The sequence below is a fragment of the Mobula birostris genome, chromosome 1, assembly GCF_030028105.1.
Source record: "Mobula birostris isolate sMobBir1 chromosome 1, sMobBir1.hap1, whole genome shotgun sequence".
Lineage (NCBI taxonomy): Eukaryota > Metazoa > Chordata > Chondrichthyes > Myliobatiformes > Myliobatidae > Mobula > Mobula birostris.
The window spans coordinates 75,687,926-75,714,255 of NC_092370.1; the positions used below are offsets into that span (position 1 = coordinate 75,687,926).

At 44.0% G+C, this 26,330-nt stretch overlaps 1 protein-coding gene across 2 annotated transcripts in view; it reads left to right on the forward strand.

Moving 5' to 3' along the window:
* LOC140197350 (laminin subunit alpha-3-like) overlaps positions 1 to 26,330 on the forward strand; it is a 320,231-nt gene that overhangs the window by 185,877 nt on the left and 108,024 nt on the right. For both annotated transcript variants that reach the window (XM_072257303.1, XM_072257312.1), the window contains 8 exons: positions 2,111 to 2,288; positions 4,572 to 4,698; positions 5,828 to 5,967; positions 10,151 to 10,266; positions 15,633 to 15,844; positions 19,153 to 19,357; positions 20,141 to 20,285; positions 24,128 to 24,268. In XM_072257303.1, coding sequence (XP_072113404.1) covers positions 2,111 to 2,288; positions 4,572 to 4,698; positions 5,828 to 5,967; positions 10,151 to 10,266; positions 15,633 to 15,844; positions 19,153 to 19,357; positions 20,141 to 20,285; positions 24,128 to 24,268 — 1,264 coding nt within the window. The remainder of the gene's footprint in view (positions 1 to 2,110; positions 2,289 to 4,571; positions 4,699 to 5,827; positions 5,968 to 10,150; positions 10,267 to 15,632; positions 15,845 to 19,152; positions 19,358 to 20,140; positions 20,286 to 24,127; positions 24,269 to 26,330) is intronic.

Here is a 26,330-nt window from a genome sequence, read left to right on the forward strand (position 1 = left end):
CCTCACCGGAACAAATTTATCCCTAACATCCTGCAAGAGATCCCTAAACATCGACCACAGGTCGATAGTACATTTCCCTGCAAAAACATCATCCCAATTCACACCCGCAAGTTCTAGCCTTATAGCCTCATAATTTACCCTTCCCGACTTAAAAAAATTTCCTGGGCTCTCTGATTCTATCCTTTTCCATGATAATGCTAAAGGCCAGGGAGCGGTGGTCACTGTCCCCCAGATGCTCTCCCACTGAGAGATCTGTGACCTGACCTGGTTCATTACCTAGTACTAGATCTAGTATGGCTTTCTTCCTAGTCGGCCTGTCAACATACTGTGACAGGAATCCGTCCTGGACACACTTAACAAACTCTGCCCCGTCTAAACCATTGGAACTAATCAGGTGCCAATGAATATTAGGGAAGTTAAAGTCACCCATGATAACAACCCTGTTATTTTTGTGCCTTTCCAAAATCTCCCTTCCAATCTGCTCCTTGGTATCTCTGCTGCTACCAGGGGGCCTATAGAATACCCCCAACAGAGTAACTGCTCCCTTCCTGTTTCTGACTTCCACCCATACTGACTCAAAAGAGGATCCTGCTACATTACCCACCCTTTCTGTAGCTGTAATAGTATCCCTGACCAGTAATGCCACCCCTGCTCCCCTTTCCCATCCCCCCCAGCCCTTTTAAAGCACTGAAATCCAGGAATATTGAGAATCCACTCCTGCCCTGGTGCCAGTCAAGCCTCTGTAACGGCCACTACATCATAATTCCTTGTATGTATCCAAGCTCTCAGTTCATCACCTTTGTTCCTGATGCTTCTTGCATTGAAGTACACGCATTTTAGCCTTTCTACCTTACTACCTTTACACCCTTTATTCAGCTCTCTTTCCTCAAAGCCTCTTTCTATGGAGGGCTATTTTCCCAATGCAGGTCGATGGGAGTAGGCATTAAGTAGTTCGGCATGGACTGGATGGGCCAAAGAGCCTGTTTCTCTGCTGTACTTTTCTTTGACCCTAGGGAAGCGCATGCTCATGTACTTTGGCTAAAGGAATAAAGGTGTGAGCTGTTTTGTAAATGAGGAGAAAATTCAAAACTCAGAGGTGCAAAGGAACTTGGGAGTCCTCATGCAGGATTCCTTAAAGGGTAGCTTGCAGGTTGAGTCAGTGGAAAGGAAGGCAAATGCAATGTTTGCATTCATTCTGAGAAGACCAGAACACAAAAGCAAGGATGTAATGCCGAAGCTTTATAAGGCATAGGTCATTGGGTATATTTAAGGTGGAAGATGATATGTTCTTGATTAATCAGGGCATCAAAGATAACAGGGAGAAGGCAGGAGAATGGGCTTTAGAGGGATAATGAATCAGCCATGATGGAGTGGTGGAGCAGACTTGATAAGCCAGTAGTCTAATTCTGCTCCGAGGACTTATGGTCTTATGGTTCTCTTGCTAAGTACCTTTGGTAATGTCCTTGATAGACAAATCTGTCTGCCTATTTTCAACATGGAGTTGTACAGCATTGTATAAAAGTATAGTTAATGACATGATCCTTAATGGCTTTGATGTTCAGAGGGGTTATGATGTCAATGAAATTGGCAAAACATGTAGGTGCAGTAGCAAAGAAAATGTGTGCTCTGCTAGCCCTCATCGGTTGGGGTATTGAGGAGAGTCAGGAAGTCATGTTGATGCCTGATAGAAGATTATAAAATTATGAGGGGGATAAGTAGGGTTAAAATCTTTTTCAGTCGAAATGTAAGTACTGAAGGAAATGCATTTGAAATGAAAGGTGGAAAGTTTAAAAGAGATGTGCAGGGTAAGTTTTTTTACACAGAGAGTGATGGGTGACTGGAATGTGTTGTCTGGAGATGTGGTGGAAGTAGATGCAACAGTGGTGTTTAACGGGCTGTTGGACAGACGTGAATATGGAGGGAATGGAATGACAGGGATCATGTGCAGGCAGAGGCGATTTACTTTAATTCAACATCATGTTCAGGGCAGACATGATGGGCTGAATGGCCCAGATCTCTACTATACTGTTCGATGTTCAATAATGATTTTCCATATACTGTAATGTTATATTTATAAACAATAACATCTTTATGTTTCAATTCTCAACAGCTCATGTGTTGCATCCAAGTATGAAACTCCAGTGTCCGCTGTGAGAGTAGGGGAAGGGGAACTTTCAATAGCCAGCGATCATTTCCAACCCCACTCTTCCAATGATCCACAGATCCTGTCCCAGCATCCTCCTACCATGGTGGAACCCGGAGACATTATTTTGCTGAAATCACCCGAGGTAATCAACAGTTTTGATATTGTCCTTAGTTTTGTGTTCACCTGAAGTGCTTACTAATTGACTTCCATCCCAACACTGGTGTGACCAGGACTCACCAATGATTAGAGACGCATCGTAGAAAGATTCCTATCCGGACATGGCAAATGCTCTGCTCAAGGCTGCAAGAAATTGCCAAAGATTGTGAATGCATTCCAGTTGTGGATTCATGGAGACCCCTCCACCGTAGTGTTCCATGCTGACAGTATTGCCCTGTATGCTAGTCTCATCCGTAGGCGTTTGGTCTACAGCATTCTTAGCCTCTCCAGATCATGAGCGTAACTCGATTTCTTCCAAATATTGCTCATGTGCCCATCTCAACCACTATTTCTAGCAGCTCATTCCAAATATGTGCCACCCTTTGTGTGAAGAAGCTGCCCAATGTTCCTTATAAATCTTCCATGTCTGATCTTAAACCTATGCCCTCTTGTTTTTATCTATGTGCTTTAACCTTGTCTGTGTGCTTTAACCTAAAATCTATGTGCTTCAACCTTATCTATGCCCCTCATGACCTTATATGCCTCTATCAGATCACCCCTCAATCCAGGAAATAAAGTTCTACTCTGTGCAACCTGTCCTTGTAACTCAGGTTCCCAAGTCCAGACAACAATCTGTAAACCTTTTGGGCTCTCTTTCTAGCTTAACGTTTTTCTCACATAGGCGTCTGTTAGTCTCATGAGACCATGGATTTGCGCCTTGGAATGTTTCCAGGGCACAGGCCTGGGCAAGGTTGTATGGAAGACTAGCAGTTGCCCATGCTGCAAGCCTCCCCTCTCCACGTCACCGATGTTGTCCAAGGGAAGGGCATTAGGACCCATACAGCTTGGCACCGGTGTCGTCGCAGAGGAATGTGTGGTTAAGTGCCTTGCTCAAGGACACACACACTGCCCCAGCCAAGGCTTGAACTAGCAACCTTCAAATAGTCATAGTCATACTTTATTGATCCCGGGGGAAATTGGTTTTCGTTACAGTTGCACCATAAATAATAAATAGTAATAGAACCATAAATAGTTAAATAGGAATATGTAAATTATGCCAGTAAATTATGAAATAAGTCCAGGACCAGCCTATCAGCTCAGGGTGTCTGACCCTCCAAGGGAGGAGTTGTAAAGTTTGATGGCCACAGGCAGGAATGACTTCCTATGACGCTCTGTGCTGCATCTCGGTGGAATGAGTCTCTGGCTGAATGTACTCCTGTGCCCACCCAGTACATTATGTAGTGGATGGGAGACATTGACCAAGATGGCATGCAACTTAGACAGCATCCTCTTTTCAGACACCACCGTGAGAGAGTCCAGTTCCATCCCTACAACATCACTGGCCTTACGAATGAGTTTGTTGATTCTGTTGGTGTCTGCTACCCTCAGCCTGCTGCCCCAGCACACAACAGCAAACATGATAGCACTGGCCACCACAGACTCGTAGAACATCCTCAGCATCGTCCGGCGGATGTTAAAGGACCTCAATCTCCTCAAGAAATAGAGACAGCTCTGACCCTTCTTGTAGACAGCCTCAGTGTTCTTTGACCAGTTCAGTTTATTGTCAATTCGTATCCCCAGGTATTTGTAATCCTCCACCATGTCCACACTGACCCCCTAGATGGAGACAGGGGTCACCGGTACCTTAGCTCGCCTCAGGTCTACCACCAGCTCCTTAGTATTTTTCACATTAAGCTGCAGATAATTCTGCTCACACCATGTGACAATATTTCCTACCGAACTAGACAAACGCCTTAACCACTTGGCCACGCACCAACACTATAGCAGGGTGACCAAAACTATACACAATACTCCAAATGCAGTCTCATTAACGTCTTATATAATGTCATATAACTTCCCAACTGCTATGCACAGTGCCTCCCATTAGGCAAAAGATACAAATGTTTGAAAACACCTGCCACTCTGTTCAAGGACAACTTTTGTCCTGCTGGTATACAACCTTGAAACGATCTCTTGTATGATAAAGATGAACTCTTGATCTCTCACTCTGCTTTGGCATGACCCTTCACTTTATAGACTAGCTGTCTGTTCCATATTTATTTAATGGACCAGTTTTATAACCCAAGAGGTGAAGGTGGGATTGAACTTCCGTCTCTTGAGCTGTGGATCAGGCTAATCCAACTAATCTACCAAAGCCCAAACAGGGAAGCATTAACACAAGACAATGAAAGAGAAAGAGCACTTTATGGCATTTCAGGAACTGAAGCACAAGATGTTTTTATATAAAATGTTTTTCTTCATTCCACAGAATCAGATCACCTTTAACACCAGAGTGCCAAATGCAGGCAAATATGTGGTTCTTGTACATTTTTATCAGCCTTTGTATGCAACATTCCCAGTGAAGGTGACGGTGGATGGAACTGGCCCCTACAGTGGTGAGTTAGACATGAGCAGACCGTGCTGTTGTACAATCTGTTCTAAAGTGCATACCTCAGGAAGGAAAGATCAGCCAATGCGTGCAGGATAGAAAGGAGGGATTGACTGGTCAATTATGAGCATGGTGGTCTTGTTGTGTCTGTGTGTGAAAGGTAAGGGGAGATCTGATGGAGGTGTTCAAGGTGATGAAAAAATTCAGCAGGATAGATAGAGAGAAGCAGGTTTTTCTAGTTGAGGTAGAGAGACAGGAGAGCCAAACAACTGGAATTGAATTGGTTTATTATTGTCATCTTACAGGAGAAACTTTGCTTTACATGTCATCCACAAAGGCCATTTCATAATACCATACATCAATGGAAAACAATAACTGAATGCAGAATCAAGTATTACTGTGACAGAGAAAGTGCAGTGCAGGCAGATAATAAGGTGCAACTAGCTAGATTGTGAGGCCAAGAGTCCATTTTATCATATTAGGGGACTATTCAATATTCTTTTAATAGTGGGATAGAAGCTTTTGTTGAACCTGGTGGTGTGCTTTTGCATCTTCCTCCCAATAAGGGGAAAGGGGTGTGAGGAGAAGAAGAGAGAATGTCCGGGTAGGTGGGGTCTTTGATTGTGTTGGCTTTTCCACTGAGTCAGTGAGAGGTGTAGACAGAGTACATAGAGGGAATTACTAGTTTCTCATTTTGTGTGTATTGCTCTGGATTTCCAGCATCTGAAGAATCTGTTGTGTTTATGAGTCCATAGAGGAGAGGGTGGTTTCCACGATGTGCTGTTCTGTGTCCATAGCTCTCTGCAGTTTCTTGTAGTCCTGGGCAGAGCTGTTGCCATACCAATCAGGATAAAATGCTTTCTATGGTGCATCGATAAAAATTGATGAGGGTCAATGGGGACATGCTGACATGGAAAAGTCCTCCCATCATACATATGGCAGTGGGAATATGGATCTGAGGGTTTAATTAAAAATATGAGAAATTGCATTGCTGAATTTTATTAGATGTAGACTTTAGGAGGGGATGGAATGAAGGCAGGGGAATGGAATTATGATGCAGAATAATGGAACAAGTCTGGATTTACTTTTGGTTGCCAGAAAATTCCTTAAAAACCATGTGTTTATTTCCTTTCTAGGATCCTTCAGTGCTTTCTTCTGCCCACATGCTTTTGGGTGTCGCACCCAGGTCATATCAGCAAAGAGAATAGAGTTTCATTTAAGGAATCAAGAGGTGTTCTTGACCCTCACTGTTCCCAAGGACAAGGCACTTTGGGTGGTAAGTTCTGGGCTGACACCAATGATGCTTTTAAGCTGCAATACCTGTATTACAATAGTGACTGAGTTTCAACAGCAAATCGAAAAATATCCTGGGAACAAATACTGCACAGTGAATCGGGGTCTGCAATGGGAGATGAGGAATCAGAATCAGGTTTAATATCACTGGCATATGTCATGAATTATGTTGTTTTATGGTAGCAGTACAATGCATTAGAAAAAAAACTATAAATTACAATAAGATATATATAAAATATAAATTAAATAAGTAGTGCAAAAGGAGAGACAATAAGTTTTGAGGTAGTGTTCATGGTCTCGTTTTCCATTCAGAAATCTGATGGCTGAGGGCAAGACACTGCTTCTGAAATGCTGAGTTGTGTCTTCATGCTCCTGTACCTCCTCCTCAATGGTACCAATGAGACGAGGGCATGTCCTGAGTGATGGGGCTCCTTAGTGATAGATGCCACTTTTTTGAGGCATCGACTTTTGAAGGTGTCCATGATACTGGGAGGCTTATGTCCCTGATGGAGCTAACTGAGTTTGCAACCTTCTGCAGCGTTTTCTGATCCTGTGCAGTGGCCCCTCCATACCAGATGGTGATGAAACCAGTAGGACATCTATACATCTGTCATCTCAATGGTACATCTGTAGAAATTTGCTCTTACCTTTTGTGGCATACAAAATCTCCTCAAGCTCATACTGAAATATAGCCACTGATGTCCCTTCTTTGTAAGTGCATCAATATGTGGGACCAGGATAGATCTTCAGAGATATTGACACCCAGGAACTTGTAACTGCTCACTTGTTCTACAGCTGATCCCTTGATGAGAACTGGTGCATGTTCTCTCAACTTTTCCTTCCTGAAGTCCACAATCAATTCCTTGGTCTTACTGACGTTGAGTGTAGGGTTTTTTTGTTGAACATCACTCAACCAGCTGATCTATCTCACTCCTGTATACCACCTCATCACCGTCTGAGATTCTGTCAACAATAGTTGTGTTATCACCAAATTTGTAGATGGTGTTTGAAATGTGCTTGGCCATACAGTCATGAGTGTACAGAGAGTACAGCATTGGGCTCATACACATCCTTGAGGTGCATCGCTGTTGGTTGTCAGTGAAGACATGTTATTTTTGATCAGCACTAACTGTGTTCTCCTGATGAGGAGGGCAAGGATCCAGTTGCAGAGGGAGGTACAGAGGCCCAGGTTTTGGTGCTTGGTGATTAGAACTGAGGGTATGGTTGTGTTGACTGCTGAACAGTAATCAGTAAATAGCAGCCTGGTTTGGGTGTTACTATTGTCCAGGTGATCCAAGGCCAAGTGGACAGCCAGTGAGACTGTATCCGCTGTAGGCTATTGTAGCGATAAACGAACTGCAGCCAGTCCAGGTCCTAACACAGATAGGAGTTAATTCTAGCCATGACCAACCTTTCAAAGCACCTTATCATAGTATTGAATTGAATTGAGGAACAGTGGATTTTTCTTAAACGTCTTAAAATATTGCTACTTACCAAAGTACCCATGGCTGTGACTGGATTTCAGCTGTAGTGGTCCTAAATGGGAATACTTGATGATTCCCTTCAGAGCTGCACACAGACTCACTGCTTTCTAGCACAAAAATGGATGAAAGTATGATGGTGGAGGAGAAGACAATGTTCCTAAACTGTTGAGTGTCTTCAGGCTCCTGTACCTCCCCCTGATTGATAGTAATGAGAAGCAGACATGTCCTAGATGGTGAGGATCCTTAATGATGGAGGTATCGTGAGATTTAATGATAACTATGTTCTCACAAAGGGCGGGACAGGTCAAAAATATATCAACCATAACTATCTCTGTAACTGTAACACTATATTCTGCATTCTGTTTTCCTTTTACTAACTTGATGTACTTGTGTACAGGATGATCAGTCTGGATCTTTCATCAGTAGCATGGAGATTAGTGCCCTTTTTGAAACTGCAACTTGACATTTTACCTTTTTCTCTCCCTGTGCAGCCCATTTGTTTTTGTCTGCCCGACATGTTTTTTGTATGTGTCGTTGTTGCACTTTCTGCAAGTTTCGCCTTTAAACCTGCATCGGTCTGGTGTTTTTGAGCCCCTGCCACAATGGTAACACAGAAGCAAGGGAGGAAGTTGCGGAAGCGTTGAGCAAAAATTTCTGATCGTTGCCTGAGGGTGGGATGCATGCTAAGATGAGACTGTTGTTTAAAAAGGGAGGAAGCAATAAACCAAGTAATTAGTGGCCATTAGTTCAACCTGAGTACGGGGCAGATGATTGAAATCCATTTGAAGGACAGGTATAAATCTCCATTTAGAAAAGCACTCGTTACTCAGGGAATAGATTTGTCAAGAGTTGAATTTTGAAACAGGTGTCAATGAAAATATATGAGAGATTTCACATGATAGGCTGGTTGCAGAAATTTAAACTCACAGGACCAAGGAAGACTCACAAAATGGATCTAAAAGTATCTGTGTGAGAGGACCAAAGGTTAATGGTTCTGTTGGTATTGGGTTATTATTGTTACCTGTACTGAGGTACAGAGAAAAGTTTTTGTGTTCCTTCCAAACAGATCATTCCCTATATAAGTACATGGTGGTAGTAAAAGGAGAACAGAATAGTGTTACAGTTACAGAGGAAGTGCAGTGAGCCAGACAGATGGTAATGGTTGATATATTTGAGACTGAAAGCCAGTTATCAGGAGATCACACAGGACTCAGTAGCCAGACACTTCCTTGCCTTATTTCCTGTATCATCTCAGATCCCTCTCTATGTATGTAGGTCTCTCCACGTATAGTCTCTTTTGAAAAAATTCTATTATATTAATTGATCCCTGAAAATGCTTGCAAGAAAATGAATCTCAATGTGGTATATGCTAACATATGTACTTTGATAATAAATTAACTTTGAACTAACTCTAGTCTATCTGAGCTCCGTCTTCCCGACTTTTCAATTCTGTCCCATCTGGAAATAAATGCTAGTACAGACAGTCCCTGGATTAGATAAGGGTTCTGTTACTGAGAAATATCTGTCTCTAAACCGATTATTCCCTAAGTCAGAAACATTAACTTTCTGTACGTGCACTTGGTATAATTCTTTAACTTCATTGAATAATCACCCTAACACCAACCAAAATGAAATTTATGGAATGCATATTGTATCCAGTTATTCATGAACTCTATGAAACACTTACTTGAAAAATGCTTTAAAAATATTTGGGAGAATTTGTGCAAAGTCAGATTTCCATGTCAAGTCAGCCATAACCCGGGTAGCTCCCTTACTTATAAAGAAGGTTCTTACTATAGGCAGGATGTAGAGGCTTTGGAGAGGGTGCAGAGGAGGTTCATTAGAATGTCGCATTAGCTATAGAGACAGGTTGGACTAACTTAGGTTATTTTCTCTAGAGTAGCGGAAAACCGATAGAGGTATATAAAATTATGAGGGCCATAGATGGAGTCGATGGTCAGAATCTTTTTTCCAAGGTAGAAATGTCAAATACTAGAGGGTATAGCTTTAAGGCGTGAGGGAAAGTTTAAAGATGTGCAGGGTAAATCCTTTACACAGAGAGTGGTGGGTGCCTGCACTGTGCCGCCAGGGATTGTGGTGTAGGTGAATACAACAGCAACATTTAGGAGGCAGTTACGCACATAAGTAGGCAGAGAATGGAGAGATATGGACAATTAGTAAAATATTGTTGACTGCTAAATCATCTCTGTTGCTCTGCTTCTGGATCAAGCTTCCTCTACATTTCCTGACACAATGGGCCAAAGGGCCACATGGAGCTGTACTGACCAACTCCATGATCTTCATTTGCCGATCATTTTCAGATACTGTCACTTCATTAATGCCTTTGTATAATGTGTTGAAACACTCCCCAGTATTGTCTGTCTCCTCAAAATAGACCTGTGCACAAATTTAGAAGATGTTCTCTTAATTCTAAAGTTCGAATCATTAATGTAATTCTCAACAGCATTAATTCAGTAAGATGCAGAGACTGTGTATCTTCAAGTTGAAGTTGGATCTTTGAACCACAGGGTGACTGAAGGTGTTGGTAACTGACCTGATGCTAATTCTCACATCAGCCAGCTTGTTACTGAAAGGCAGAGCAGGTTTGAGAGGCCGAATGTCCTACTCCTGCTTCCTTTACGTACAAAGTAATAATTGATTCAAAATACTTTATTTTTATAGGAGTACATCTTAATCATTCCTTCGGACAGTTACAGCCCTGACTTACAAAATGAGAAGCCTCTGGATAAGTCATATGACTTCATTACTGCCTGTGGTGGGAACAGCTTTCACATTGAGTGAGTATAACTAACTCTCGCGTGTCTGACCTTTCACCTGACTTCAAGTTGCAAGCAATTCTCACCTAATGCACCGCTGGTCAATCAGAGTTGGGGTGGAACTTCCATTCAGCCTGATTTTGGTGGGTCAATGTGAACTTTGGAATGTTCTGGGGAGAGAATGGGAGAGCAAGGTCCTTGGAGAGGTTAAAGTTCCGAGGGATGTGGTAGTGAAACTGGCTGCTGTCCCTAGGAGGGAAGAATTGCTTGGGGTGTTTGAAGTCCTCTAATTGTTCTTAAGAGACTCCTTCCACAGCAATGTATGTATGTTGAAATGAATTAGAACTACAGTCAGCGGGTCAATGCTTAAGATGAGGTGATTATTAGTCTCTCAGGGAGTAGTCCCTGGAATTCTCTTTCTCAAAGGGTGGTGAAATCGGAGTATGAAATGTTTTGAAGTGAACTGATTCTTGAAAATCAAATAAACCACAAATGCTGAACATCTAAAATAAAAACAGAAAAGGGCGGAAAAACTGGCAGGAGAAACATTCAGCATTTTGGTTCTGAGACCTTTGATTAAACAAGGGATGAAAGGTTACTAGAGGCAACCAGGAATGTCCAGATGTGGTCACAGCCAGATGTTTTCATACTGCCAATTCAAATATTCATAAGGAATTAAAATTTCTCTGCAAAGTGTCAGGCACGTTGGTGTGATCTAGTGGGGGGGTGTCTTTAACATGAAGAAGTATTTTGATAGAAAGACGAAACAAAAACTGCAGATTCTCAAAATCTGAAATAAAACAGAAAATGCCAGAAACACTCCACAAATCATGCAACAGCTGTGTAGCGAAGAACAAAAACACGCAGTTAATTCTTCAGAATAATTTGGGTTAGTTGGACTTCAGGAAAGTATTAACATTCAGCGTAACCCAAATCAGGTCGGTTCGACCAGGCCAGCTTGAAAAAGTCTCTAAATAATTATTATCAAAAAAAATCACTTGTAGTACCAGAGAAACCAACACACTGGACCACTGTTACACAACTATCAAGAGTGCTTACTGTGCTATCCTATGCCCACACTTTGGAAAGTCTGATGACCTGGCTGTACTTCTACTCTCAGAGTACAGGCAGTGATTGAAGACTGCAGCACCAGTAGTAAGGACCAAGAAGGTATGGACAAGGGAGCTGCAGGTGCATTTACAAGACTGCTTTAAATTGGTGGACTGGTCTGTATTCAGGGATTCATTTTTGAGTCTGTGGCTGACTTCATTAAAACCTGTGTGGATGAATGTGTGCCTATGAGAACTTGCTGTAAATGCCCAAATCAAAAGCCATAAGTGAACTGGGAGGTCGTAGTCTTCTGAGGGCTAAATCTGTGGCATTCAAGTCTGGTACAAGAAAACCAGGTGTGACTTGCAGAGGGCTATTTCAAGAGCTAAGGAACAATTCCAAACGAGGTTGGAGGCGAAATTGGATGCACGTCAGTTCTGGCAGGGTTTGCAGTCCATTACTGCCTACAAAGCAAAACCTAACATCATGAACGGCAGCAATGCTTCACTCCCAGATGAATTCAAAGCCTTTTATACATGCTTTGGAAGGGAGAGTAAAACTACAGCTATGAAGATCCCGACAGCACCTGGTGACCCTGTGATCTCTGTCTCAGAGGCCGACGGCAGGTCATCTTTCAAGAGGGTGAATCTTTGATAGTTGACAGGCCCTGAAGGAGTCCTGGTAGGGCTCTGAAAACCTGTATCAACCAATTGGCAGGGTGTTCAAAGATACTTTCAATCTCTCATTGCTACAGTCGGAAGTTCCCAGCTGCCTCAAAAGGGCAACAATTATACCAGTGCCCAAGAACAGCAGGGTGAGCTGCCTCAACAACTATCATCCATTAGCTCTCATATCTACTGTACAGTAATGAAGTGCTCGGCGAGGTTGGTTATGGCTTGAATTAACTCGTGTCTCAGCAAAGACCTGGACCCACTGCAGCTCGCCTATCACAACAATAGATCTACAGCAGATGTGATCTCATTGGCTCTTCACACGGCTTTGGATCACCTGGACAATATAAATACCTACTGTATGTCAGAATGCTGTTTATTGACTACAGCTCAGCTTTCAACAGCATCATTCCTACAATTCTGATTGAAAGGCTCCTGAACCTGGGCCTCTGTACCTCCTTCTGCATCTGGATCCCTGACTTCCTAACTGGAAGACCACAATCTGTGCAAATCAGAAATAACATCTCCACTTTGCTGGCAATCAACTCTGATGCACCTCAGGAATGCTTAGCCCACTGCTCTACTCTCTCTATACCTGTGACTGTGTGGCTGGGCACAACTTAAATGCCATCCATAAATCTGATGACGATACAGCCATTGTTGGCAGAATCTCAGATGGTGATGAGAGAGCATACAGCAGCGAGATATATCAGTTAGTTGAGTGGAGTTGCAGCAACAACCTGGCACTCAATGCCAGTAAGACCAAAGAACTGATTGTGGACTTCAGTAAAGGTAAGATGAGGGAACACACACCAGTCCTCATAGAAGGAGCAGAAGTGGAAAGAGTGAGCAATTTCAAATTCCTGGGTGTCAATATCTCGAGGATCTAACCTGGACCCAACATATTAATACAGCTACAAAGAAGGCATGACGGCAGCTATACTTCATTAGGAGCTTGAGGAGGTTTGGTATGTCATCAAAAACACTCGCAAGTTTCTACAGATGTACCAGTGGAGAGCATTCTGACTGGCTGCATCACCGTCTGGCATGGGGGTGAGGGGAGGCGGATACTCTACAGGATCAAAGTAAGCTGCAGAGAATTGTAAACTTACTCAACTCCATCATGGACACTAGCCTCCGTAGTATCCAAGACATCTTCAAGGAATGATGCCTCAAAAAGGCAGAGTCCACCACTGAGGACCCCCATCACCCAGGTCATGCCTCCTTCTCATTGCTACCATCAGGAAGGAGGTACAGGAGCCTGAAGGCACACACTCAATGATTCAGGAACAGCTTCTTCACCTCTGCCGTCTGACTTCTGAGTGGACATTGAACCCATGGACACTACCTCATTACTTTTATTATTTCTACTTTTGCTCTAATTTAATTTAACTATTACCTATCTATTGGTGGGAGTGTTGAATTTAAGAGTAAAGAGGACATGTTACTGCTATATAAAACTTTGGCCAGATCACATTTGGAGTATTATGTGCATTTCTGGTTGCCCCACTACAGGAGGAAGTGGAGATTGTGGTGAGGGTGCGGAAAGTGTTTATCTGTATACTGCCTGGATTAGTGGGTATGAGCTGATAGGAGAGGTTGGGCAAACTTGTGTTGTTTTCCCCAGAGCACCAGAGGCTAAGGGGATATATGATCATTTTTTAAAAATTTTATGATAGGCATAAATATGGACAGTCAGTCAGGGGACATCAGGGCAGGAATGTCAAATACCAGAGGGCATACATTTAAGTTAGAGGGGGAATTGTTTAAAGGGGACATCAGGGGTGTTTTTTTTTTAACGAAGAGAGTGGTAGGTGCCCGATTAGGTTATCAGGGTGGTAGTGGAAGCAAGCAGGTAATTTTGTTGAGTTTGAGAGGCTTAACAGGCGCAAAGATATGAAGGGAATGGGGGATGTGGATGATGCACAGGAGGAGGACGTTTAGTATAAATTGTCTTTGAGATTGCACAACATTGGGGGCAGATTTTACAATTAGTCAATACTTCCTCTATCTGTGCTAAACATTCCCTAATTCAATTTAAAGTTGTTCATAGAGCACATATGTCCAAAGATAAATTAGCTCACTTTTATTCTCATATTAATCCTTTTTGTGATAGATGTCCGGGGCAGATAGCCTCTTTAACTCATATGTTTTGGTCTTGTCCTACTCTGGAAACTTTTTGGAGAGACATTTTTAATATTATCTCAGAGGTATTAAATATAGATATTTCTCCTCATCCTATTACTGCTATCTTTGGATTACCTAAAATTTCCAGTAATCTTTCCCCTTCAGCCCGTAGAATGATTGCATTTCTTACTTTAATGGCAAAAGATGTATCTTACAACATTGGAAAGAGCCTAATGCTTCGACTACTATTTTTTGGTTTTCCCAGACGATATTATGCTTAAATTTGGAGAAAATTAGAAGTAATCTTTACGATTCCTCACTTAAATTTGAACAGACCTGGAGATCTTTTATTCAATATTTTCATTTAATGTAATTTTTTTTCTCTTTTGTTCCATATTTATATTCCCTTCTTGCCTTTTTTTTTTAACTGTTTTTAATGGAGGTCGGGTTTGAGGACGTGATTTTAAATTCTTTAACTCTACCTGTTTCCAAGTTAGCCCATTGCTTTGCTTTGCTTTTAGTTTAGTTGCACGGTGGGTTTTTGTTTGGGGTCTTTTTTTGGGTTCTTTTTTTTCCTTTTCTCTATTGATATATATATATATATATATATATATATATATATATATATAAAAATCAGTATACTACTATTTTACCATATTATTTTATGTTTAAATTGCACTGTTTGTATCATTTTTTCTTCTGTATTAATATCTCCTGTAATTTCTAACAGTGTATTAGTGCCTTTATGGTTTACCCTTTGTATACTTATTCAATAAAAAGATTTAAAAAGAAAGAAAGAGATTGCACAACATTAATCTTGTTGGGAACATGGAGCTCACTCCCACAGGGAGAGGTCGGAATGTGGAGCTCACTCCCACGGGGAGAGGTGGGAATGTGGAGCTCAGTCCCACAGGGAGAGGTCGGAATGTGGAGCTCACTCCCACGAGGAGAGGTCGGAATGTGGAGCTCACTCCCACGGGGAGAGGTGGGAATGTGGAGCTCACTCCCACGGGGAGAGGTGGGGATGTGGAGCTCACTCCCACGGGGAGAGGTGGGAATGTGGACCATGGAGGGAATGTGGACCATGGAGGTGGGAATGTTGTCCTTCATGGAGCTCACTCCCATGGGGAGAGGTCAGAATGTGGGGCTCACTCCCACAGGGAGAGGTTGGAATGTGGGGCTCACCCTTCCCCCCCAGGGAGAGGTGGGAATGTGGAGCTCACCCCCACAGGGAGAGGTGGGAATGTGGAGCTCACTCCCACGGGGAGAGGTTGGAACGTGGGGCTCACTCCCACGGGGAGAGGTGGGAATGTTCAGCTCGGTCCCACGGGGAGAGGTGGGAATGTGGAGCTCACTCCCACAGGAAGGAATTGAGTTCAACACCATAGAAGGGTTTGAGGGAAAGCCAGCTAAAACAGGAGGGAGTGAGGGATGTGGTGAAAAGAGTGGTGGTGTGTGGATGGAAGTTGATGGGTCAGGAGCAGAAGGGTTAAATAACTGATTCAATACAGCTAATTCTTTGACTTTCCACTTCTTTAGTCCAGAGACATCATCCAACTTCTGTCTGGACTCAGCGAAGTCACTGGTGGCTTTCTACAACAATGGTGCTCTGCCTTGTCAGTGTAACAGAGAAGGTGCGACCAGCCCTGAGTGTAGACCGTTTGGAGGGCAGTGTTCTTGCCGACCCAACGTTATTGGGCGTCAGTGTGACAGATGTGCCACCGGCCACTACATGTTTCCCGTCTGTCGGCGTAAGTTTTCACTCGTCTGCTGGAGGAGGTGTGAGCATAATGTGGCTCATCACGTTCTGAATAAAAATCATTGGCATGCAAGCTGATAGTGTTTAAGAAAGTGAATAGCGTGTTGGCCTTTATTAGTCAGGGGATTGAGTTCAACAGCTGCAGCTCCATAAAGCTCTGGATGGACTGCATTTAGGCGTATTGTGTTCAGTTCTGATCGCCTCATTATAGGAAGGATGTGAAAGCTTTACAGAGGGTGCAGAGGAGATTTACCAGAATGCAGCCTGGTTAAACAGAGCATGTCTGAGGATAGGTTAAGCAAGCTAGGCCTTTTCCCTTTCGAGCAAAAGAGATGATAGGTGATTTGATAGAGGTGTACAAGAGGATAAGAGGCATTGAAAGAATGGACAGCCGGAGATGTTTTCCCAGCGCAGAAATGGCTAATACAAGAGAGTATAACTCTAAGGAGATTTGAAGAAAGTACAGGGGAAATGTTAGAGCAACACACATCAAAGTTGCTGGTGAACACAGCAGGCCAGGCAGCATCTCTAGGAAGAGGTACAGTCGACGTTTCAGGCTGAGACCCTTCGTCAGGACTGAAACATCGACTACCTCTTCCTAGAGATGCTGCCTGGCCTGCTGCGTTCACCAGCAACTTTGTGTGTTGCTTGAATTTCCAGCATCTGCAGAATTCCTCGTGTTTGTGTGGGGAAATGTTAGAGGTAGTTTTTATTTACAGAGTGGTCGCTGCATGGAACACTGCCAGTGATGGTGTTTACTGACATTTAAGAGACTCTTGGGCATATGGATGAAAGGAAAATGGAGGGTTATGTGGGTAGGAAGACCCTTCAGCCCGACTCATCCATGATAACCAAGTTGTCTACTTAGAGCAAGTCCCATTCTCCCGTAGTTGGCCCGTATCCCTCAAAACCTATCATGTCCATGTACCTTTCCAAGTGCTGCTTAAATTATGGCGTTGTACCTGCCTCAAACACGTCCTCTGGCAGCTCTTTCCGTATACTCACCATCCTCTGTGTGAAAGAGTTGTCTCTCAGGGGTCCTCTTCAAATCTTCCCTTCTCTCCTTATCAGATCACAGAATAGTGGAGAAGACTAATGTCAGTTTTTTAAAAAATAATTATCCAATGATTCATTCCAGTGTCCTTTCACCATAATCCTAAAAAAAAAAAATCCACTTTTCAAATATTTATCCCATTTGCACTTCCATAGAACATTTTTAATTGATCCATCTTTCCGGATGTGGGGACCAGTGTTGGGCCAGTGCTCCATTGCCCACCTCCAGCTGATTGGAGCTGTGTTGCTGGTTAGACTGTGTCGGAGGAGATGTAAGAGTCTGGAGTCACATAACAGATTAACCACCCAATTCTCTCTCCTGAATCCTGAATCAATGAATTCCCTTTCATAATCCAGTGGTTGTGGGGGTCATGATTTTGAATGACTGGGTTTTGTTTTTTTTTTTAAATTATCAGCTGAAGTTAAGTTCCACAGCTGACATGGTTAGATTTCAACTCAGCACTCTGGATTGTCACGGAGTCATTCAACCAGTGCAAAAAGCAGGCCTTTCGGCCCACCTTGTCCATGCTGACCATTAACTATCCATTTTCTGTAATGCCATATTCTACCCCTCACCTGGAGCAGCCAATTAACCCAGCAACCCACTCATCTTTAGGATGTGGGAGGAAAGCAACGTGATTAAGTTGGAAAGAGTGCAAAAAGATTCACAAAGATGTTACCTGGAATGGGGGCCTTGAGTTATAATGAGACTGTTTTGCCTGGGGTGAAGAAGGCTGAGGGGTAACCTTATAGATAAGGTGGATGGTCACAGATGTTTCCTCAGGGTAAGGCAGTCCAAAGCTGGAGAGCACAGATTTAGGTGAGGGGGAGAGATTTGCTGAGGATCTGAGGGTTAAGTTTTTCATGCAGAGGGTGGTGGGTATATGGAATGAGCTGCCAGAGAAACTGGTAGGGGGGTACATTAGGGCAAAAGGATTTAGAAGGATATGGGCCAACGGTGGGTAAATGGGATGAGCACAGGTATGCACCTTGATCGGTCTGGCCGAGATATAAGCCAAAGCATCAATGGTAAGACTCTTGGCAGTGTGGAGGATCAGAGGGATCTTGGGGTCCGAGTCCATAGGACACTCAAAACTGCTACGCAGGTTGACTCTGTGGTTAAGAAGGCATACGGTACATTGGCCTTCATCAATCATAGGATTGAGTTTAAGAGCCGTGAGGTAATGTTGCAGCTATAAAGGACCCTGGTCCGACCCCACTAGGAGTACTGTGCTCAATTCTGGTCACCTCACTATAGGAAGGATGTGGAAACCATAGAAAGCGTGCAGAGGAGATTTACAGGGATGTTGCCTGGATTGAGGAGCATGCCTTATGAGAAAAGGTTGAGTGAACTGGGCCTTTTCTCCTTGGAGCGACAGAGGATGAGAGGTGACCTGATAAAAGTGTACAAGATGATGAGAGGCATTGATCGTGTGGATAGTCAGAGGCTTTTCCCCAGGGCTGAAATGGCTAGCACGAGAGGGTACAGTTTTAAGGTTCTTGAAAGTAGGTACAGAGGAGATGTCAGGTAAGTTTTTTACGCAGAAAGTGGTGAGTGCGTGGAATGGGCTGCCAGCGGAGGTGGTGGAGGCGGAAACAATAGGGTCTTTTAAGAGACTCCTGGATAGGTACATGGAGCTTAGAAAAATAGAGGGCTATGGGTAAAGCCTAGGTAGTTCTAAGGTAGGGACATGTTCAGCACAGTTTTGTGGGCTGAAGGGCCTGTACTGTGCTGTAGGTTTTCTATGTCTCTAAGATCCTATTTCCACGTTGTGTAAGTCAGTGAATCACCTGAAAGTAATCCTCACGTTCACAGGGAGAGTGTGCAAACTCCGAAGGTCAAGATTAACCTGGAACTGGAGCTGGAGTCAGCAGCACTACCTGCTTCACCTCACTATCACCATTCTACATTCTATATTGCACCCTGATTCCACCCCTTACCTCAATCACCGCCTTCCCTAACCTGTTCTGCCCCCTCTGTCTGCTTGCTGTCAGGCAGACAAATATAACGATTGGAGGCCAAGTCAATGGCTATGTCTAAAGCAGAGGTTGACAGGGTTTTGATTAGTTAGAGTGTCAGAGGTTGCGAAGAGAAGACAGGAAGAAGGATTGAGAGAGAAAATAAATCTGCCATGATTAGTGGAGCTGTCTCGATGGGCTGAATGGCCCAATTCTGCTCTTGTGCCTTATGATCTTAATTTTGGGGGAACGAAGAGTCAAGCAGCTTCCATTTTCTCTTGCATTTAGCCTGCAGTTGTGGCCAGCGCCTGTGTGACGAGCTGACCGGACAATGCATCTGCCCGCCCCAGACGGTCAAACCGGAGTGCGAGACTTGTGAGAGGCGGACCTTCAGCTACCACCCCTTGGCCGGCTGTGAGAAGTGCAACTGCCTGCGAGAGGGCATCATCAAGCCTGCCAACCCCAGCTGCCACCCCGGGACAGGGCAATGTCGGTGAGTGTTCAGGGCCAGTGACGGACACTTGACTCTGCCTGCTCCACACTCTGGTAGCATTCACAGCTGATCAGACTCAGACTCCACATTCCATCTACTCCCAGTAGTCTTTCATCACCTTCCTCATCCAGAACCAATCAACCTCTAACTTATGAATACTTACACACCTTACACTCATAGAATCATAGAGCAATGCTGCACAGGCCCATCGGCCCATCTTGTCCATGCTGCCTCGCATGCCCATCTCAGCTAGTTCCACTTGACCTCTATCCTTCAAGTTTTCCAATCCATGTACCTGTCCAAATGTCTTTAAAATGTTGTGAACATAGAACAGTAGAGCGCAGGAACAGGCTCTTCATAAGTTAAGCTAATGATACAAAGAATATCCCTTCATTCTCTGCACATTCATGTGTCTATCTAAGAGCCTCCATAATTCCTCTATTGTATTTACAATACAGCAACCCCTGACTTAACCCTAGCTAGGGGATATTGGGGACATCTAAGAGATTCTTAGATAGACACATGGATGAAGGAAAGATGGAGGGCTATGCTGGAGGGAAGGTTGAAATATCAGCACAACATTGTAAGCCAAAGGGCCTGCACTGTTCTATGTTCTTTGCTTCAGGCCATATTGTACTTGACCATCAGAGAATGGCCAGCACATTTTGGTTCCCAGCATCTGCTATGTTGTATCCAAGCACAGACTTGATGGGACAAACAGCCTCCTCCCAGGCCACAATGGTCCTGTGACTGTTACCACATTTTATGAATATTTCCATTTAGGTGCAAGCCACAAGTAACGGGCCGACAATGTGACAGATGCTCGGTGGGCTTCTCCCGCTTCCCAGAGTGCATTCCATGTGACTGTAACCATGAAGCAACGCAGCCCAGTGTGTGTGACCCTGTAACTGGACGCTGTCTTTGCAAGGTCAGTCTTTGGGTCTTTAACCGGTTGGTAGAACAGGTGGTGTCGTGTTGAATGGAGAAGGGAAGTTATTAAAAACCCTTTGGACCCATGCTGTCCTGACTTTTAATACTTTTGTTAAGCCTCCTACTAATCTCCCCTGACATAAGAGGACTTCACCCAACTTTTAACGTTTCTTCACCTGTTTAAACTCCTTACATTTTCTTAGCATCTCTCATTAGTAGTTATTCATTCAAAAAAACAAAATATAATTGAGAATAGGAGTTGGGATGTAATGTTGAAATTGTACAAGGCATTGGTAAGGCCAAATTTGAAGTATTGTGCACATTTCTGGTCACCGAATTTTAAGAAAGATGTCAACAAAATTGAGAGAGTACAGAGGAGATTTACTAGAATGTTGCCTGAGTTTCATCTCCTAAGTTACAGAGAGAGGTCGAACAAGTTGGGTCTTTATTCTTTGGAGCGTAGAAGGTTGAGGGGGAACTTGATAGAGGTATTTAAAATTATGAGGGGGATAGATAGAGTTGACGTGGATAGGCTTTTTCCATTGAGAGTGGGGGAAATTCAAACAAGAGAACATGAGTTGAGAGTTAAAGGGCAAAAGTTTAGGGGTAACATGAGGGGGAAATTCTTTACTCAGAGAGTGGTAGCTGTGTGGAACGAGCTTCCAGCAGAAGTCGTTGAGGCAGGTTCAATGTTGTCATTTAAGGTTAAATTAGATAGCTTTATGGACAGGAAAGGAATGGAGGGTTATGGGCTGAGTGCAGGTCGGTGGGACTAGGTGAGTTTGGCACGGACTAGAAGGGCCGAGATGGCCTGTTTCTGTACTGTAATTGTTATATAGTTATATGTTATATAATCAGCATAGTTATATACTTGGGGGAAATATGCTTGATAAATTGATTAGAATTCTTTGTGTTACAAGTGAATCAATGGGGAGAACCAGTAGAGGTAGTACATTTGGAGATGCAAGGTACTACAAGTGCTGGATCTTCTGCTTGGCTCTATAACCCTCTGGTATAAACTTCCCTCCCTCTTCATCACCCCCTCACCCCCCCACCCAGTTTCATCCCTCTAACCCTCTCAGTTCCATCCACCTACTATTCACTCATTTCCTCCACCAGCTCTCCTCTTTCACCACTGGTTCCAGTTCCATCTGTCATTCATCTTTCCCCTAATGGTTCTCATTACCAGTGTCCAGCGCAGACAACCCTTTGCATTCCTGCTGATCTTCCTCCAGCAGCTCTCTCTGTCTTCACCCTCCCCTCTCCCATCTCACTCAAACTGCCTTTTTTTAAAATCTGCTCACCTACCATCCCTCTGCCTCTGTGCCCCAGCTCCACCCTCCATTCCTCTACCTGAGAGCATTCTTCACCTTTCCTCAGTCCACCAGTCTCCTCTGGCCTCTGTGTCGCCCCACCCCCTTTCCTTCATATGCTATCCGCCTCCCCTCTCCACTCTCAATCCTGATGCAGGATTTCAGCCCAGAAATTGACAATTCCTTTGCCCCTCTTGGCATAGATGCTGCTCAACCCTCTGGGTTCCTCCAGCAGGTTGTATTGTACTTGGATTAACATTTGATATGATGTTAACTATGGAATTGGAGATAATATATGATTAAAGATTTAGCTCATGAATCTGTACAACTGGTGTGTCATAGGGATCAGTGCTAGGGCTTCAACTATTGAAATTCAACTTTATTGTCTTAGAAGAACACCCCAGGTATATTGTGGTCTTGTATCCGCAGCCACTGAGGAAGTGGTATCGGGTTGACAGAAGGATAAAGAGTGGTTGGGCAGGTTGGAAAATGGAGTAAAATGTAGGGAAGTATAGAAAATCAGAGTGTTATTTACAGTTGAGGATTACAGAATGCTGTAGGACAGAGTGATCATAGAACACAAAGTTAGAAATTATGAAAGGAAATGGGATTGGGTATAAGAGCTGGGAAATCTCACTATATCTGAACATACTGATAGCGAGGTCATGCCTGGAGCACTGAACTATTTTTATTCTTCACTGCAGTCAGTTCAGTGATCAGAGACCACTCACCAGGTTGATTCATCGGATACAAGGGTTGGTCTTGTGCAGAGAGCTTGGAAAGGTCAGGGCCATACACATTGAATGAAAGGATTCTTACAAGGGAGATTCCAAAGAGTATTTCCCTGTGCAGGGGAATCTGGAATGGGGGGGCGGGCAGAAACACAAGGGCACTGTCACTTAAAATGGAAAGCATGAAGAATTTCTTCCTTCAGAGTTGATCAATCTTCAGAACTCTTTTCCCTCAGCGAGCTGTGAGGACAGAGTCCTAGTGGTCAAAGTGGAGTTGGTTGTCATATACAAAGTACAGGTGCATTATCAAACGTAACCTGTAGTAGCATTGCACACACATACCATTTCATATACAGCATTCACATGAAAAACATAAGTTATTCATAAATTATGCACAATTGTTACAAGATAGATACAATTAGAACAGTGGAAAACAAAGACCATTTTAGTACCAAAGGGACCATAGTGTTGCTATATTGGGATACTGATTTGTGTTCTGTGGGTTAATTTTAGAACTGAGCGGTTAAAGGGAAGTACCTGTTCTCAAACCTGGCGGAGTGAGACTTTAGGCTTACATAGATGTGAGAAGATGGCACAGTCCTGATGGTGAGGATCTTTGATGGATATTGCCTTTTTGAAGCAACGCTAGCTAACGTTGATGGAGAGGGATGGGCCAGTGAGGTTTTGGGCAGAATCAACTGCTCTCTGCAGCTTCTTACATTCCTTTGCACTTGAATTGTTGTATCAGACCGAAATGCAACCAGTCAGGGCACTCTCAACAGGTCATCTGTTGAAGTTTATTCGAGTGTTCACTGACGAGCCTGACCTCCTGGACTTCCTCCGAACGTAAAGAGCTGGCTTTCCTTGTGGTTGTACCCATGTACTGAGCCCTGGATCAATTATTCAATATGGGTCATGTTGGTAGGTTATGATGACAAGTCATCCTATATGTTAATGCCCAGGAAGTTAATGGTACTGATACTGTCCACGACCAACCCACCAATATAGACTGGCACTTGATTAGATTCAAGGCTGAGATAGGTAGAGTTGTGGATAGTGGTCAAGTTCAGGGTTAAAGGGAGCAGACATCAAACTGGAGTGAAGTCTAGGATTGGACCAGAAATGGCAGAGCCATGGGGGAATATAGCAGAGAAATAGGCTTGAGGAATTGCGACCTACTCTCGCTCCTGATCCTTGCAAAACAGGCCAGGCAGCAACCATGGAGAGAGAAGCAGAGTTAACATTTCAGTTTCAAAATCTCAGAGACAGTCCTGATGGTGAGTAAGAAAGCAAGTATTGTCAGTGATAGTGTGGAGTTCAGCACCAGTTTTTCTGTTCTGAACAAGTTTTCCCACTTCCCATCCCTTGGCTCAAACTCTCACACACCGCTGGTGTTCGCCTAGGTACATTTTAAACATGGAAGGGACCCTGTCTCCACCACCCGATCAGTAATTTCCATACCCTCACGAATTAAAATCAGTTAGAGTTCCCAGGTCAGGCAGCATGTATGGAGGGAGATGAGCTGTTGATATTTCACCTTCAGCCCTCCTGACAGAAGGGTTCTTCTCTGTGATTGTTTGCGTAGCCAGGATGGTGATGTTATGAATGACAGGTATCCCACTGAATGGACAGTTCATAGTGACCTGAGGGCTTATTCAGCAGGTTCCAAGCTGGTCAATGCTGGGTGCAATTTCTTTGCCACTGATTGCAATTTGCAGCCAATAGTTCCCTCAGCCGCAGCACAGCATGAAAGTGAACTGGTGACCAACCTCACCCATTGCATTTGACTACCTCAGGAGAACGTAGTGGGCGCCCGGTGTGATACCTGTCGACCTGGTTCATTTCACCTGGACCCAGCCAATCCGAAAGGCTGCACAAGTTGCTTCTGCTTTGGAGTGACCAGTCAGTGTCGGAGCTCTGATAAATCCAGGACAAAGGTAAGTCCTCCTTTTTACCCTTTAATCCTCTGTTCATTCTTCATTATCCAGTGCTCACGCAGAACATCAAAAACTATTTCTAATGTTCATTACTTTTGGAACTAATATATAACCAGTGATTGATAAGTGATAGTGGCATTAAGGAAGATGGTGACAGTGATGATTTATAGCAAGACACTCAATTGCATTGCTGTCATGGTGCCATCCACAGTCTGGACCAGAATCTGTACCAGACCACACACACAAATATCCTGGCTAGAAGAGAAGGCCAGGTGCTGAGAATCCTGTGGATAATGGCTCACCACCTCGTTCCCCAGAGACTTTCTACCATCTGTAAAAAAACAAGTCAGAAGTGTGGTGGAACACTCTCTAGTTGCCTGGATGAGGACAGCTCCAACAGTCCTTGAGAATCTCAACACCACCCATGAATTGGATTTAAAGATTAGAGATTATTTTAAAAATCAGCTTTATTTGTCACATGTACTTTAAAACACCAATACACAGTGAAATCTGTTGTTTTGCATCAATGACCAACAGAGTCCGTAAGTGTCGCTGTGTGTCTGATGCAACACTGCATGCCCACAACTTACTAATCCTAACTTGTATATCTTTGGCATGTGGGAGGAAACCCACACGGTCACGGGAAGAGCGTACTGTACAAGCTCCTTGCAGACAGGGTCACGGGGAGAGTGCACTGTATAAGCTCCTTACAGACGGGGTCACAGGGAGAGTGTACTGTACAAGCTCCATACAGACACAGTCACGGGGAGAGCATACTGTACAAGCTCCGTACAGACACAGTCATGGGGAGAGCATACTGTACAAGCTCCTCATGGACACGGTCGCGGGGAGAGCGTACTGTACAAGCTCCTCACGGACACGGTCATGGGGAGAGCGTACTGTACAAGCTCCTTGCAGACAGGGTCACAGGGAGAGTGTACTGTACAAGCTCCTCATGGACACGGTCGCGGGGAGAGCGTACTGTACAAGCTCCTCATGGACACGGTCGCGGGGAGAGCGTACTGTACAAGCTCCTCACGGACACGGTCGCGGGGAGAGCGTACTGTACAAGCTCCTCACGGACACGGTCGCGGGGAGAGCGTACTGTACAAACTCCTCACGGACACGGTCATGGGGAGAGCGTACTGTACAAGCTCCTTGCAGACAGGGTCACGGGGAGAGCGTACTGTACAAACTCCTCACGGACACGGTCATGGGGAGAGCGTACTGTACAAGCTCCTCACGGACACGGTCGCGGGGAGAGCGTACTGTACAAACTCCTCACGGACATGGTCATGGGGAGAGCGTACTGTACAAGCTCCTCACGGACACGGTCGCAGGGAGAGCATACTGTACAAGTTCCTTGCAGACAGTACCAGGAATTGAACCCCCATCTTCCAATCACTGGCACAAGGAAGTATTATGCCAACATGCTGCCCTAAAAGGTATTTGAGCAATTAAATGGACAGGAAAGGTTTACAGTGATATGGGCCAAATGCATGCAAATGGGACTATGTTAGATTGGAATTTTGGTTGGAATGGACTATTTGAGACAAAGGGCCTGTTTCTGAGCTGGATGACTCTATGATTTCATGATAAAGTCGCACCCCATTGCCCTCCCTACACATTCACTCCTTCCAACACTCTCACACAACATGAACCAATTATTAAATGTGCAGCAGTCTCCTTGACAGCACCTCCCAGACCTGCAGTCTCTCCCACCAAGGGGGCAGCAGGCATATGAGAGTGGGAGCACCAGCATCTGCAAATTACCCTTCCAAGATGCACAGCGTATTGGAAGTATGTCACCAGCCCCTTGTCAGTGTGTATGTGGAATCTTCCCAAAGAGTGGGATTCCAGTCAAGAATTGCACCATCGAATGATAGTGGCCACCAGTGGAAGATCCTTGGTGCATAGGTGACCTCACTCAGTTCAACACCAAACTAATTCCACAACCTGTGGACTCACTTTCAAGGACTCTGCAACTTGTGCTCTCAGAATTTATTTATTATTATTGATATTTTTATATTTTCAGAGTTTGTCTTCTTCTGAGTGTCAGTGT